The sequence below is a fragment of the Podarcis liolepis genome (assembly GCF_965112155.1).
Source record: "Podarcis liolepis genome assembly, chromosome: 2".
NCBI lineage: Eukaryota > Metazoa > Chordata > Lepidosauria > Squamata > Lacertidae > Podarcis > Podarcis liolepis.
Window position 1 is genome coordinate 44,735,894 of NC_139555.1, and position 17,243 is coordinate 44,753,136.

General features: G+C 40.7%; 2 protein-coding genes across 2 annotated transcripts in view; both read right to left on the reverse strand.

Annotated features, from left to right (window-relative positions):
* The window catches only part of SLU7 (SLU7 homolog, splicing factor), a 317,865-nt gene that overhangs the window by 83,868 nt on the left and 216,754 nt on the right, over window positions 1-17,243 (reverse strand). The window lies entirely within an intron of this gene.
* The window catches only part of ATP10B (ATPase phospholipid transporting 10B (putative)), a 59,090-nt gene that overhangs the window by 24,883 nt on the left and 16,964 nt on the right, over window positions 1-17,243 (reverse strand). The window contains exons 5-7 of the mRNA XM_083481760.1: window positions 6,418-6,549; window positions 4,011-4,138; window positions 428-680 (exon numbers count right to left, since the gene is read on the reverse strand). Coding sequence (XP_083337886.1) covers window positions 428-680; window positions 4,011-4,138; window positions 6,418-6,549 — 513 coding nt within the window. The remainder of the gene's footprint in view (window positions 1-427; window positions 681-4,010; window positions 4,139-6,417; window positions 6,550-17,243) is intronic.

Sequence of the window (17,243 nt, forward strand, 5' to 3'; positions counted from 1 at the left end):
ATACAGGTAAAGCTGCTCAGGAGGAGGAGTAGTTTGGATTTGATATCCTGCTTTACCACTACCCGAAGGAATCTCAAAGCGGCTAACATTCTCCTTTCCCTTCCTCCCCCACAACAAACACTCTGTGAGGTGAGCGGGGCTGAGAGACTTCAGAGAAGTGTGACTAGCCCAAGGTCACCCAGCAGCTGCATGTGGAAGAGCGGAGACGCGAACCCGGTCACCAGATTACGAGTCTACTGCTCTTAACCACTACAACACACTGGATCTCATAAACTTTCTTTACATCTGTATGTGCTAAACATGGCTTTTAAAGAGGGAAGGAAGCTAAGATCATTTGTCTTCCAAAGCAACTTCCAGATTATATGGCAGAAAGACCATGTTTCACATTCAATGTAGCCCAGGGTTATAGAGACAGTACACGTCTTACCATTTTCCTGATGTGAGAATTCTCTCCCATCAATTGTACAACGTCGAAACACCATCTTATTCTCCGTCAGGGTCCCTGTTTTGTCAGAGAATATGTACTGAATTTGCCCCAGGTCTTCAGTGATATTTAGTGCTCGACACTGTATGGGTAAGTCTAGCTCTTCATTGTACAGGTCGATATCATTATGAATCAAGAAGACTTGACCTAGCTTGACTAGTTCAATGGATACATAGAGGGAAATGGGGATCAAAATCTGAAAGAGAACATTGCCCAGAATGTTAGAAATTCGTTGGAAGCAAGATTTCATGCTGGCTGCTCTAACAAGACTTCCTGGAGGGAACTAACTAAAAAACCCAGTAGATAAAAGTTGACAGCAAAAAGAACAAAAGAGATTTGGACATTGAAATGAACTGCTACTGAGAACCAAATAACTTTCCACCTTTATAGAGGAGTGATGTACTGCCAAGAGATTCATACTACAGGACAAGGATGCATGACTATGCAACAGAAGTCAGCCACAGCCAGAATTTTTTTCCATACAAGAGTGTAGCAGTTGGCTTTTCCTTGGAAAGGAGTGGGACAAGGAGTTGGCTTTTCCTTGGAAAGGAGTGGGAGAAGGAGACAACTGCTCAGACTTGTTCTTTCTAGGTACGGGACAAGAAGTGTGGATTAGTCTTCAGTCTGTTTCCAGGCCCACTTCAAAAGCCTGGCTTCGGCCTTCAGAACCCTTCACAGTTTGGGACCACAACATCTGAAGGATTGCCTCTTTCGACATGTACCCAGAGATTGTCATGAGAGGAATGTGTCATGACCGTCAACTAGAACAATAAACCTATTGACTTGTCAGAGGAACATGTGAGGTGTGGCACCTGGTAATGAGTGAAAGAGGCTTTTCAGGAGTGGCTACCCAGTGGTGGAATGCCCTCCTCTGGGAAACCTACTTGGTGCCTACTTGGTGCCTACTTTCATGCCCTTGAACACCAGGAAAGTACATGTTTGTTTTTCTAGATGTTTCAAATTTTGCTACAGCCTTTACATCTTCCTAATTTGGAGAGTTTTTTGCTATGGGGTGACCTATAAATCTAGGAAATAGACATGCAGTATTCATGTGGTAATGATACACAGACATATTAACTGTATATGAGGTCAAACTCCCAGAGGTATCTTCTGGAAAGCTAATAATCATCTTAAACACAGTCTGTAAGGACAAGCTTACATTGCTCGTATTTGTTATGAAAAACAAAATATGTCCTCTCTCCCTCCCCGCCCTTGCTGAATGGGCACAGTTACATTTCTAATGTAAAATATAGCTTCCCTTTGGAGTTTTAAAAACAGCTCAGAAGGTTGTTTGTCATTCATAACCATATTTATTTATTTATTTATTTATTTACATTCCATCAGCTACTACAATAAAATGGAAAATAAATGTCTTTTTCTTATCTCTCACATGGGCCTCAAATATCACTACCTGGACACATCTCAATCCCAATTTATCTTTTTATCCCTACACCGATACTGATATTCAGTGTTATTATTTAGTGTCATGAGAATTATTTATTCTTTTCGTTAGCCGGTTTTGTTGAACTTTGTTGGTTGAAGTATCAATTAGTTGAAAAGATAAAATGGAGGACAGGGCTCCTGCACCTTTAACAGCTGAGGTGAGTTAACTTGCTACTGAAAACCAAAAGAAGACTATTAGCATAATGGATTAAATGAGCTCCTCTACACATGTGTGTGAGCACCCTAACACTAACCTTTAGGGCTGCCATCCTAGAAATCGGGATGGGATCCAGGCAGATTTTCGCTAAATCAACAAAATGTCTGGGGAAACTTGGACGTATGGCAAGTAGGGCTATTTTTTTAAAAAAAAGAATATTTCCTGATTTTCATTTGGGGAATATGGCAACCCTACATTTCCTCTTTCTGGTTTCTGCCCCAGCACCATATCAAATGCCACTATGGAAACTCCTCCAACCTTCAGGACCAGTGTTGTATTTATCTAAAAGCTTTAAATGGGCTGAGAGGAGCTGTGGTGAGAGACCTCCTGATAAGTCCTAGTGTAAATGGGACATCTGGCCTTTCCTTTTATGCTTTCTCTCCAGTCCAGATTTGGTCCCTGGAGCTGTATCTTCTCCAAAGGGCAGAAGCTACTGCTACTGAAATAAGAATTTTAAGTTCTTAGATATATAATAAATGTTCATAAATAAACCAAGCAAATAAATATAAGCCACATGTCTGAAGCAGCACAGGTAGACAGTCCTAAAACCATTTTGACTCCCAAGCTGACCAAATGCTTCTCTGCAAGGAAGGAGGAGGTGAAAAAAACCTTCCTTATTACAGGAATTTAGTAATCACCTTTTCAAAGGAATGGGCAGACTACCAGGAAAGGCAATCAGGTAAGGCATTATCAGAAAACCGGACAGACAGGGAAAGCAACAACATTCAAATTTCTGTTGTAGACCACCTTTTCTGTGATGTAGGTATGATGTTTGTGGGGGGTGGTCTGGAGCTCCAGGGCAGGGAATTTAAAATGTCTATATAAGGGCAGGCACACCTTGGTTCTGGGTCCTCCTCCTTTCCTGTGTGTGAGGGGAGCACGTTGTTGCAGGAGAACAATAATGATCAGGCTTACTAGCTTCTTTGTTTCTCAATATTCTCTGGGTGACCTCTGTTATTTTCTCCTACCAATAGGAAACCCATGTAAGGACTCTATACGGGCTCTTGGATACCTCATAAGAGAAAAAGGGCAGATTTTGTTTACAACGTTACCCACATAAACCTGCATGTTTTGCTCCACAAAGCAAATAGCAGCTCAGTGATGGTGTGATCTGCACGGAGAAAAGGCTATAGTAGAAAAGGTAAAAACAACATCCTCCTCTTTTGGCGGGGCAGCTGTGATCTGATTCTCCCCACCCGCATACACTACTTCAGCCTTTTGAAAAAGTAGCAACACAGGATACCTGATCATGGGGCTCCCAAAGCAATGTCTGGTTGGGTCATTTGTTTTATATATTAGGTTTCTAGTATATAAAGGGAGACAGGAAGAATATTTCCTATAAACAAGGAGAAGCCAAATAGTCTACAGCAATGTTCTAAAGTCCTGCAGTAATTTTGTAGGATGCGGCTGGGAGGATTAATGCTAACACCGAAACATTCCTCTCAGTCCCTAATAATGTTCTGTCTGCTGGAAAAGTAACAGAGAATTTATATAGTACTTTTGCATGCTCAAAGTGCTTCATATGATTACTTCAGCGATGCTTACAGTGAGATGGGCTGGTACATGGGTAGGCAAATTAAGGCCTGGGGGCTGGATCCGGCCCAATCGCCTTCTAAATCTGGCCCGCGGACGGTCTTGGAATCAACGTGTTTTTACATGAGTAGAATGTGTCCTTTTATTTAATATGCATCTCTGGGTTATTTGTGGGGCCTGCCTGGTGTTTTTACATGAGTAGAATTTACACAGTTTACAGCATAAGCTTATCAATTACTTGGAAGAAAGCACCCTTGCCTCCAACCCAATTTCAATCAGACTTAATCCTCAGTCTTAAACCTATTTCCTCATTAGCAATAAATATTTTCCCACCTGTAAGAGGATTATCATTGTCAGGAACATGTAGAAACCCGCAAGAGCTGGAGCGAGATAGCTGCCATTTATATCAGGAATGACAAATAAGGGGTATTCTAAGAAGTGCCCGTTCCAAATGCCATGACCTGCATAAAAATACAAACTACTTTAGAAGAATAAACCTGGAAAAGTGCACACTGGGAACAACGGCGATTACTCAATTCACATACTACCTGTTAAGTAGGAACACAAACTTTAGCAGCAATCACACAGAAGTAAAATAAGAATGCATATAAGAAGCTGGACCATTTAAATCTGCAGTACAGTAGTTTAATGTGGGTGTGGCTGGGTTGCTTTGTGTGTGTGTAGATTTGCATTGCTTTGTAGATCATCCTCTAGATACCACCTTGGGCTATTTGCAATTCTTCTAAATACACAGTTGGAGTCTTTGTCAGGTTTGAAAAGTAACTGGGAGGAAGACTTATGGATAATCATAGTGGATTCTGTGTGGTCTGGGTTATGGTCTCAGAAATAATTTAAATCTGTCTCTGTACCAGTTAGTGAGACTTCTCTTAAGACAATACATAGATGGTATAGAACTGCCACACAACCTAACAACCTACAGTCCCAACTGTTGGAGAACTTCTGCTACAAAAGGCACTTACTTCCACTTATGGTGGAAATGTTCTGCCCTAAGTAACTTTCTGCAATAATTATAGAAACTATTGTTCACTCCCTAGAATTGTTCATACTATCTTTATTTCATGGCTCAAACAAGGATTTACACTCTAGGGAACTTTGACATTTTTACTGGGGAAACCCAGCCAGATGGGTGGGGTATAAATAATAAATTATTATTATTATTATGAGTGCTGTCAGACAAACTATCAGGGATGATGTAGCAGTGTATTTCCTGCATGGAGCAGGGGACTGGACTAGTCAGCCTTTAAGGTCCCTTCCAATGCCAGCATCGAACAAGGTATTCTTTCTGATTTTAAAATATTCAGAAAATAAATGTTGGGAAACTGGATTTTGTCTGAAATTAATAGGTGATTCATATGTCTACTTTTTTAAATAGACCTACAGCTTGCTTTTTGACCAAAGTCCTCATAACAGGTCAAAATATAGTAAATATCTTTGTATTAAAATGCAATATTAAAACCCCCAAAATTAAACATTATCAACATTTTGATTTAAAAAAAAAAGAAAAAAGAAGGCAAAGCTGCTCTTGTTCTCTAGTAACCAAAAGGTACGTCTGAAAAGCTGAGCAAAGCTGAGCAAGAAGATCTGGTGAACTTCTGGTGGGATGAAGCTTCAGAGAGCAATGCTAATTCATGTTAATATCTTTGACAAGCAAGGGTGCAATCCAATGCCCATTTAACTGGGAGTGAGCCTCATTGAATGCAATGCGTTGTACTTCTGAGCATGCCTGGATTTATTTATATGCAAGCTAACAAAGTTACAGTTTAGGGCCTTCATCTTATGAAGGGCCTCTAAATAGAAAGAGTCACTTTATTTCACGTTGCATACAATTGGTTAAAAAACCAGGCCTATTGCAAGATCAGTGCTTTTGTTAGTGTCAATTTTTAGTTGCATCCTTGACTAGGTACCAGGATATTTGCAAATATAAAAAAAATATTATTTCTATTTTCATTTCCCTTTCTGTTAGAATAATACACATCTTTTGGTAATGCTATGGGGCCTCTTAAATTTAACGTAGCTTAGGGCTCCAGCATAACTTGAGCTGTCCCTGTTTCTGAATAGGCTTGTAAAGGTTTCTGCATTTTCATCCCACCTGGCCTGAACCTCTTTCCTTTTTCTGATGAACATCCACCATCCACCCGGAAAACCGATCAAGTTGCAATGTCAGTTAAGTCAAGAAACTCATTTTGAGCTGAAGTACCAACAGTAAAATATAATAATTAAATCTGTGCTGTTGTTCAGCTGAAGAGGATTCTTCACTTCTGGGTCCTTCAGTACTAGTCTGGTTAATTGACTGGCTTACTGCCATGTCATGCCAGATTTCTCCAGGGCACTCTATGCTGGGAAAAAGAAACTCACTATGAAACCTTGCAACGCATAGTGCAGTGTTTTGTAACTCACTTGTGTATTGCCACTTAGAAACCAGGATACAATTACAGGAACCTTTACATGCCCTGCCAAATATTTATTTGTGGAAGGCTCAATAGACTTGTTTTCATCAGAGTTTGACACCCCAGCAAATCGTGGTCGCAGTAGGACAGGATTATCGTAAAATTGCTACAAAGCAATCCTTTTCCCTGCTACATATTGAAAGCAATTGGTTCTCTCAGCAGCAATCTAGGAAGCCCACCAAAAATAAGCTATTAATTTTAGCAGTGAAGCACATCCCTATTGCAAAGGCTTCTTGAAATGCAGGAACAAAGTTTCCATCATTACTTCATACCTAGTGCTCCAGTGAGACACATGATGAAGAGCAGCCCCACGCAAAAGAATATATCAATATTCAGACGTTGTTCTATTTTGCTGCGTTTATAACGAGGACCTCTGTTGTTTAACATGGCTTTTGTTTCAGGGCCTTCAAGAAAAAGAAGAAGAGGAAGGAACAGTCATATGACTTTATTATCTTAAGAATGGTTGAATGCTAGACTTTAGATAAATTCATGTACACAACATTAAGTCTCACATCAAATATAAATGATCCGTAAAAAGGACTTTATGATCTGAAGTTGTAAACTGAAACCTTCTTTTTCTTGTTATAGGAATTCCAAGGTCTTATATATAAAAAATAAATGTTCATAAATGTACAAGGCAAACACATACATAAGTATATAAACCACGTGTCTGAAATAGTAACAATCCTGAAGCCATTTTGACTCTGCCAAATTGACCTCAAATATTTCTCTGCAAGGAGGAAGGAAATGGGAAAAGCTTTCCAATTGTCTTTGGACTGTAGGGTTTACACCTCCCTGTAAATACAGTCTGGCAAGTATTTGTTAAGCTGAGCACACTATCAATATGCGTAAGAGATTCAGGAACTAAGTATTTACCATCTCAAAGGAATGGCCAGGCTACCCAGATAAGGCAATCAGATAAGGCATTATCAGGTGTCCTGGCAATACACTTAAATTTCTGCTGGGGACCACCTCTTTCTGTGATGTATGTATGATGTTTTGGGGGGTGGTCTTGAGCTATAGGATAAAAGGTAAAGGGACCCCTGACCATTAGGTCCAGTCGTGGCTGACTCTGGGGTTGCGGCGCTCATCTCGCTTTACTGGCCGAGGGAGCCGGCGTACAGCTTCCGGGTCATGTGCCGGCATGACTAAGCTACTTCTGGCGAACCAGAGCAGCACACGGAAATGCCGTTTACCTTCTAGCTGGAGCAGTACCTGTTTATCTACTTGCACTTTGACGTGCCTTTGAACTGCTAGGTTGGCAGGAGCTGGGACCGAGCAACGGGAGCTCACCCCGTCACGGGGATTCGAATCGCTGACCTTCTGATCAGCAAGTTCTAGGCTCTGTGGTTTAACCCAAAGCACCACCTACGTCCCTTAGAGCTAAAGGGTAGGCAGTTTCAAAAGTCTATATAAGAGCTTGCACACCAGTGTTCTGGGTTTTGGGTTCCTCTCCTCCATCCCTGCGTGGGGGGAGTTGCAACAGTTTAATAAAGATAGCTGCTTTGCTTCTCAATACTCTCTGGTTGGCTCTGTTATTTTCTCCTACCGACAGAAACCTACATGAGGACTCTGTATGGGCTCTTGGATACCCATAAGGGATAAAGGAGCAGCTTTTTTCTTATAACATTCTTTACATTCATACTTGGTTATAGCATCCCCTCCCTGTAGCTGGGGTCTCTGTGTTACCTCCCCAAATTTCTGGTGCATATTGCATCCAGGCACAGCAAGTGAGGGGATGCTAACGGCCATTGGCTCCCATCAGCTCGCTATTCTGGGCAATAAAGCAGCAATCTACCTAATAAAAGGAAACCTTGTCTAGGTGCTGTAACAATATTTCTATAGATCTGTGGGTGCTAAATGCTTGGGTTTAATGATTTAATTAAAACTGGTATGTTAGGACTGGTAATAACCAGGCTCATGTGTATTTAAAATGTGAGTTAGCCACTGTTAATCCCCTGGAATGAGCATATGTGAAGAGTTAATGAACCTAGGCACACTTCCTGTGTTGTGTATTGGACATTGTAATCTTAGCCAAAGGAACAATGGTTAATAAAGACAGACAATAATAAATTGTCAGACAGGTAATAAAGTCACCTCTTTGTGAGGTGACTGCCTGGTGGGCATAAACACTTAGAAAGTTCAGGCATCAAAGGATTAGGTGTTGGCACAACACAGGATCAAAGGAAATAGGTGTGAGAATGCAAATGTGAGACTTCCCTCTCCTCCCAGATAGAAAACGAAAACTGAGAGGCTATGGGGTTAGAGTTGGGAATGGTGTAATCAGGAAGCATTAGCTGGGTTGTGCCCTGCAGTGCAAAATAGGCATCAGAGAAAGGATGGTGCTGGGCTCATTGTTGCTGCTATAAGCTGGCACATAGGCTCAGGTTGCACATATGTGTAAATAAAGCATATAACAAAATGACACTGTAGCATCTATTGTGCCTCATTCCCAAAGGAAGTATTAACCCCGAGCAGCATGCCTGCAACCCCTGGAATCTTGTGCAGCTACTCAGCTGGGGAGGCGTGGAACAATATATTCACTTACCATTAAAACTGTCCTCCTTATTAGAACAAATTAGTACTTGGAAAGTAACCAACAAAATACAAATCTTTAAAAAAGGATTGAGGGGGTTTGGTGAACTTACAAGAATCTTAGTCTAGTGCCTGTCCTAGGTAAATTGGTGTAAAACATCACTAAGTGTATTTTGAGTTGTACATAGTTTGAGTGGCACTCCCACTATTGAAGCACACACTGCATGTTGACCAGTTCTGCCATTTACAAGAGAATCCAGAGGAAACCAGTGTCAAGAAACTCACCTACACACTCCTCCCTGAAGCCCCTTTTCAATGTTTTAAAAATATTTAGGCAGTAGTCCTAAACCCACTTACCAGGGAAGCAGTCCCATAGAAAACAGCAGGACTAATCTTCAAGTAAACATGCATAGGGCTGGGCTGTTGATTGAATAAATGTACATTCAGCTCTCTAAGAATAAAAAAGGGTAAGATGTCCACCTGTGTGGAGAAGCTGCTGTAGAACAGCTGAAGGAAAAAAAACCTGGGATGGGCATGTATATGTTTGTACACAACCTAAGGCTAATATTGTTTCTAGGGTAGATGCCTTGCTGAGGAAGAATCCACCAGGGGAAAGCAGAGCTTTATCCCAGCAACCCTTTATAATGAACAGAGAGGAATTGTCTTTCTCCCCACTGTCGTTCCCAGAGGTTCTGTGCATTAAAAGGAAGTCGCTCCTCACACATTATATCATTAACTTATGCGATTCATTGCCAGAATATGTTATGATGCTCACCACCTTACCTAGCTCTAAGGAATTAGACACATATAGGATCAATCTATCAATTGCTATTATCCCTAACAGTTAAAAGGAAACTCTGCACTTTGAAGCAGTAAATCTCTGTTTAACAGGTGCAGGGAACATGCCACAGATGATGCTTTTCTCCATCATGCTCTGCTTGTGAGCTCCTGAGGCCCATCTGGTTGCTGTGGGATCTGATCCAGCAAGACAACTGTTATGTTCCACCCAGTTCTACACTAAAGTCTAGAGATACCTTACTTTAAAGTCAGCACAGTTTCCTAATACTACAATATGATGTGGGTGTTCATATAGAGCTCCCTCGAGCATGTTACTCAGTGAAATACATTTGACAACCAATCCACCTCCTGGAAGTATTACTTGAATACACTGTTTGGGGGAGTGGTAAGCTTGTGCAACCATTACTATTGCATGTCGAGGTCCCCAGGTCTACCCCAATAACTCACACATCACACAGAATTTTTTGTTTAAGGTTTTTGGCATAATTTTGGCCACAACTTTATTAAAATACAAATTTGTGAGTGGTTGCTTAGGCATTGGTTGTGACTATCTGCCCCCACCATGGGGGACAGACTGACATTCCGCACAATGCGAAAGTCAGAATGGGGGAATACACTTGGGGGTTACGCGGAGCAGGGAATCTGCCCTCACCCCAAATGCAACCAGGAGCTCATTGCTATGGCCCGAGCCCCCTTGACAGAGTGGACAAGCAATAGTGAGCCCCCAATTCCTTTAACGGAATCCCTTGCAGCAGCAGCATTAGAGGGGCAGGCACAGCCAATCCATGCCCCTCAACCAACCAAACCATAAACCAATGCCTAACCGCAACCTTACAAGTTGTGACGATTTGCTATGCAGTAGGCAAAAACCAAATGGCCCCAGCCAATCAGCCAGATGGACAAAACTCCTACCAGGCTCCCGCTCCAAAGCAGACGACCCCATGACAGACATAGCAAGGTCAAAGCGAACAACCCTATTCTAGGGAGGGAGGGACGGGCAATCCGCTGCACGGGCGAAAAGAGGAAGCCCTAACCTCGTGCAAGGAGTTTTAGCATTTCTGGCTGTCAATCAATAAATGGCAACATTAATTTCTTCCCAACAACAAGGGAAGCCCCAATCGCATCAGTGGCCAACGATCAGTTAGCCCGCCCCCAACTTTGGAGTGTCCTGGCGGCCCCCACCGCAACACGTGCTCTCCATGAAGGAGAACACGCTTTACTATAACCTGCTATAACTATTACTGTTATTAGTGTAGGACAGGGGTCTGCAACCTTTAAGACAAAAAGAGCCACTTGGACCCATTTCCGAAGGAAAAAAAACCTGGGAGCTGCAAAACCATTGCGACATTTAAAACAAATATATCTCTGGAGCCGCGATCTGACAGCGGGCGGGAAGGTGCCGTCGGGACGGTGCGTGACTAACGCACGCACCGCCCCCATGCAACGTCACAGCCAGTACAGCGCCCGCCACAGTGGGGAGTCTTGGGGCGCACAATGCGCCTCCTCCCCTCGCTAGTATCCGCCTCGGAGCCGCGGCAAAGGTGTAAAAGAGCCACATGCGGCTCTGGAGCCGCGGGTTGCAGACCCCTGGTGTAGGATATTTCCTTTTGAGTCACTTCCTTATATGGTGGACACTCGGGTTGCAAATGTGATCTGTGCGGGATGCATGTTCGCAACCCGCAGCGTCCGCAACCCGCAGCAGCGCGTCTGCGCACATGCGGGTCGTGATTCGGCGCTTTTGCACATGCGCGACCACTGAAACCTGAAGTAACCCATTCTGGTACTTCCAGGTTTTGGCAGTCCATAACCCCAAAAAACGCACCCTGAAGCGTCTGTAACCCAAAGTATGACTGAAGTCAGCAAAGAAAGGGATTTTGTGTCAGTGTCTGAACACTGTAGAAACATACACTGTATTCACAATGAACAGCTACTTGAGGTTAGAAGAGACAAAGTACTTAAAAGTGTTAGAATCTAATTAGATGGCCGACTGATTTTTAAGTATGTTTGACTATTTCACAGCAACCAAATTGACTTAATGAGAAGCTGCTAGTGCACTTTCTGTGTGAACATAAAGAAAGCCCAATATGTCAGATCCAGCAGTGAGTAATTTTAATGTTACTTAGCTCTTCTTGAAGTGAATCTGAAGTACCAACAAAACAGCAGGCCCAAAAAGAAAATGTGTACTAAATTAGAATCAAATTGCTCCAATTTCAGTGGACGGGTATTTGAAGTTCTAACCACGAAACATGAAAGGGAAACCAGACTTTATTCTGTACCCCTCATGGTGATTTCCGAGTTCCCTGCTTTCCCTTGCTCTGAGCATGGCCGCTGTGGAGCTGTGTGTGAACAAGATATCAAGTGACAGTCCCAGCATCAAAGGTCTCCGATGCAAATAGACAGTTTTGCAGAGGGATTTATTAGGAATGAATATTCCTAAAATGTGCCTTTAGGTCCTCCCCAGTATTCCTAAAGGCACAGTCCTAAAGTCAGGAGCTGTCATTGAAACAGGCATAGCAGGGGAAGGAAGTTAGTTCAAAAGGCTCTCTTTTTGGAATGACAGTCTTTTTTTTTTTTTAAATGCTTTTTATTAAGTTTTCTTCATCACATACATCCAAGAGAAAAACACATCCACTACACATTAAAAAAAACATTAAATAAGAAAAAAAGAAAACAAGAGAAATTAGAAAAGTAAAAAAAGAAAGAAAGAAAAAAGAGTACATACAGACAATTTGCTAATAACAACTTCCTTCCCTCCTGATTTCGGATTTCTATCTTTAATGATTTCGTCATACAGCTGGTGTAGGTTTTTAGTTTATAACATTGGAAGATTTAGGTCAGACCTACTGTAGTTGGTAAGTTACTAAGATTACCTTCAATGTATACCATAAATTTATTCCAATCTTCTTTTAACTTTGTATTTTTTTGATTTCTAATTCTTTGCGTCATTTTTGCCATTTCTATAAAGCCGTAAAGTTTCAGTTGCCAATCTTTCACCGTTGGTAAAGTTGGATTTTTCCAATTTTGAGCAATTAGCATTCTAGCCGCGGCTGTTGCATATTGGAACAGGGTTTTATCTTTTTCCGGTATTTCTTTTCCCACCATCCCTAGTAAAAAGGCCTCTGGTTTTTTGGGAAATGTGAGTCTAAATATCTTTTTTAATTCATCATATATCTGATTCCAGAATTTTTTTATTCCCTCACATGTCCACCACATATGTATGAAGTTCCCTTCATTTGTTTTGCATTTCCAGCAGGCCCTGTTACCGGTCTTATACATCCTATTTAGTTTTTCTGGGGTTAAATACCATCTGTATATCATTTTTTCTAAGTTTTCTCTAATTGCCGCACTTGCTGTAAATTTTATTCCCTCGTTCCATAATTTTAACCATTTCTCATGTTCTATATTATATCCTAAGTCTCTTGCCCACTTTACCGTAACTTCTTTAATTTCTACATCTTTTGTGTCATGTTCTAATAAAATATTATACATTTTAGATAGTAACTTAGATTTACTTTCAATTATTTCAATTTGGAATTTTGATTTCTTTTCACTCATTCCTACTTTCTTGTCTTCCGTCCATCTTGCATTGATTTGATGGTAATGTAGCCAACCCTTCAACTTTTCTTTCAACTCCTCGTACGGTCTTAATTTCCAACCTTCATGGGAACTTGTCAGTAGATCTTCATATGTTAAGCTTTGTTCATCCAAATTTGTTTTCTTAAGTGATAAAATATCTGTTGGGGACAACCACCAGGGTGTTTTGGGTTCTAACAGTTTTCTGTTTCTTTCCCAGACTTCATATATCGGACCTCTGATAATGTGGTTCGAGAAGCTCTTATGTACTTTCCCTTTACTTAACCAGAGGTAGGCATGCCAGCCAAACCTGTTTTCCACCCCCTCGAGTTCCAGTAAATCCTTATTTTCCAGAGTTATCCAATCTTTCACCCAGCATAGACAGGCCGCTTCATAATACAATCTTAGGTTGGGTACCGCCAATCCTCCTCTCTCTTTTCGATCTGTAAGTAGTTTGTATCTAATCCTTGGCCTCCTTCCCTGCCATATAAACCTTGAGAGGACTTTCTGCCAATCTTTGAATATTTTAGTCCCTCTAATAACTGGAATATTTTGGAAAAGGAACAACATCTTAGGTAGGATATTCATTTTTATTGCCTCCATCCTGCCGAGCCACGAAAGGTTTACTCTGTTCCAGACATCCAGGTCTTTTTTAACTTTATTCCAGGTCGTTGTATAATTATCTTCAATTAAATTTATATTTTTGGGTGTGAGCCAAATACCTAGATATTTTATTTTCTTGGTTACTTCAATTCCATGTTGTCTCTCTAATTTTTCTTTTGTCTCATTTCTCAAATTCTTTGTTAATATCTTGGTCTTTGATTTGTTCAATTTGAATCCTGCTAGTCTGCCATATTCTTCTAATATTTCCAGCGCCTTCTCGATGCTCCTTTGCGGTTCTTCTAAAGATAACATCAGGTCGTCTGCGTAGGCTTTTAATTTATACTCCCTTGATCCTATTTTGATTCCTCGAATGTCAGATGTTGATCTTATTATGTTTGCCAGGACTTCTAATACTATAATGAATAGAAGCGGGGAGAGGGGACAGCCTTGCCTGGTTCCTTTTTCAATTTGGAATGTATCTGTAAGAGTGTTGTTTATCACCAGTTTGGCCGTTTGCTTTGAGTATATTGCCTGTATTCCTTTCAGAAATTCTCCCTCTATTCCCGCTTCTTCCATGGTCTTTAGCAAAAACGACCAAGAGACATTGTCGAACGCTTTTTCTGCGTCTATAAAAATCAAAGCCGCTGGTATATCATTGTTAATTTCCAGATATTCAATTAAATTTATGGTGTGTCTCACATTGTCTTTCAGGAATCTATTCGGTAAGAAGCCTGCTTGGTCTTTGTGTATTAGATGTATCAGGCATTTTTTTAATCTGTTTGCCATAATGTCGGCATATATTTTATAATCGTTGTTCAATAAAGATATTGGCCTGTAGTTTTTAATATGCATTTTATCTGTATCCGGTTTTGGAATTAATGTTATGAAGGCTTCCCTCCACGACTCAGGTATTATTCCTCCCCTCAAGATATTATTCATGGTATCACAAAGCGTCGGTAATAATTGACTTCCTAAGACTTTATAATATTTAGCCGAGAGACCATCCGGGCCTGGCGCTTTCCCTATTTTCATTTTTTTTATGGCATTCTGGACCTCTTCTATACTTATGGGCTTGTTTAGTTGGAGTCTTTCTTCCTCTGTAATGGTCTTCCCTTTATGTCTCTTCAAATATCTGTCTATTTGTGTTGTATCCTCTTCCCCTTTCTTGTATAATTCCTCATAAAACTCGAGAAACTTCTTTTGTATTCTTATTGGGTCTACTATCAGATCTTCCTCTACCTTTATTTTGTTTATCGTATTCTGCTTCTGTCTTTTTCTCAGTTGCCAGGCCAAGAATTTCCCTATTTTGTTCGCTGACTCGAAATATCTTTGCTTCATTTGTTTGATTTTCCATTCAATTTCTTGACTCGTCAGCATCGAAAATTGTGTTTGTAGGATTTTTATTGTTCGAATGCTTTGCTCGTCCGTCGGGTGATCTATTAGTTTTTTCTCATGCTCTCTTAGTTGCTTAAGTATTTCTTCCTTCTTCTGCTGTCTTATCTTCCTCATATAGTTATTTTGCTGAATAAATAAGCCTCTTACTACCGCCTTACTGGCGTCCCATACCACTTCTATGTTTGTTCCTGTGTTCAGATTCAAGTCAAAGTACTCTTTTAGGGTAATTTTGGCCTTTTCGATGATCTCATCATTTTCTAATAGATATTCATTTAGTCTCCATCTGAAGCTTCCCTGTGTTGCACCTTTAATTTCTAAAGTTATCAGATTATGGTCTGAGAATGTTCTTGGGTGGATTTCACAACTTGTTGCTCTTAGGGTGAGTGTTCTCGAGGTCCAGATCTGATCTATCCTGCCCCAGCTTTTATGCACTTCTGAAAAAAAGGTGAACTGTTTTTCTGTTGGGTGCAGATGTCTCCATATGTCTATTAAGTCTAGGTTTTCTTCCAGATCTTGGAAAGATTTCGGTAACTTTCCTTGATTTCGTTTTCTGTTTTCAGTTTGTCTGTCAATTTCTGGTACTGGCACCGCGTTGAAGTCTCCCAATAGTATCGTCTTGTTGTCATCTAAGTCTGTTAGGGCTTGTTCCAATTTCTTAAAAAACTCAGGTCTATTTGTATTTGGAGCGTATATATTAACTACATTAATCTTTTCTCCCTGGAAGTTGATTTGAACCCCTAGTATCCTCCCCTCCTCATCTTTGTATATAATTTTTGGTTCCCATTTTTCCTTCACATATATTGCCACTCCTTTTTTTTCCTCCTCCGTAGAGTTTATAAATTCCGTACCCAAATACTTGTTTGTTAAAATATGTTTATGCTTTTTAGCTACATGAGTTTCTTGGATACAGATTACATCCATTTTTTTCTTTTTCAACACATTCGCAATTTTATTCCGTTTAGCTTTTTCGTTCAAACCATTTACATTCCAAGACACGATTTTAAGATTCCTTGTCATTTTTTTCTGCTAGTAAGTCAGTAAATTCCCAGTCTAGGTTTTACCGGTTTAAATTCGGTTGGGTTCTTCTTCTATTTGCTCTTCGGTTTCTTCCTCCTCCCCTTCCTCCCCCTCCTCCCCCTCCTCCCCCTCCTCCCCACCTTCTGCTCCTCCTTCCCTCTCTGGTCCCCCCCTCAGGCTCGCCTCCCCTCTTTCCTCTCTCTCTCCCTCCTTCTCTCCACGTCTTTCTCCCACCCCCCGTGATCTTTTCCGTATCTACGTAGGAATTTACTGACTTCCTGATTTTCCGTTATTTTAAATCTTTTCGTTTTGTAAAAGAAGGAGATCCCTTCTGGGAATTCCCATCTGTGTTGTATACCATTTTTCCTTAAGATACCAACTATTTGTTTGTAGCCCTCTCTTTTTCGGAGGAGTCTAACTGGAATTTCTTTAAAAATAATAATTGGTTTTCCGTCAATTACCAATTTCCTCTGGTAACTTTCTCTCAGAATCATGTTTCTCATTTCTATCGATTTGAAAATCACTAGACAGTCCCCTGGAGCTTTTTTCAATCTGTTTTGTTTCGGTCTTATTTTTATTCTAAAAGCATTTTCTATCATTTGCGCGACCTCTTCTTCTTTCAGTGCAAGCCACGTCGCAAGTTCTTTAATCATTTTCCCCTTTATGTCTTCCTCTCTTTCTTCCCCTATTCCTCTAAATTTTAAATTTAACTGCTTTTGTTTCATCTCCATCAAGGCTAAATTATCTAAGACCTGATCTTGAGTTTTGCTCAGTTCCCCAAAGTTTCCTTTGGCTTTTTCAACTTCCTTCCTCTGGTCTCTCAAATCTTTCTGCACTTTTTTGTTTATTTCTTCTAAAGATTTTGTTCTAACTGTAAGATCTTTTATCTTATTTGAAAGTTCTCCTGTGACAACTTCGATCTTTTTGTCAAAGGATTCCTGCATTTCTTCTAACTTTTTTTCTATGCGTGTTTCATTTTGTCTGAATTCCTCCTTTATTTTCAACCATAGTGCATCTAGATCTTTTATTTCCTCTTGCCTTGAGGTTCTCCTGTCCATTGGTGTTCCCGCAGACTTCTTCCCGTCCCTCCCCGCCATCTGCCTATTTACCTATTTCCCTATTTCCCTCCCCTCCTCTCACTATAAATTAACTTAGAGGGTTTTGTAATTTTCCCTAC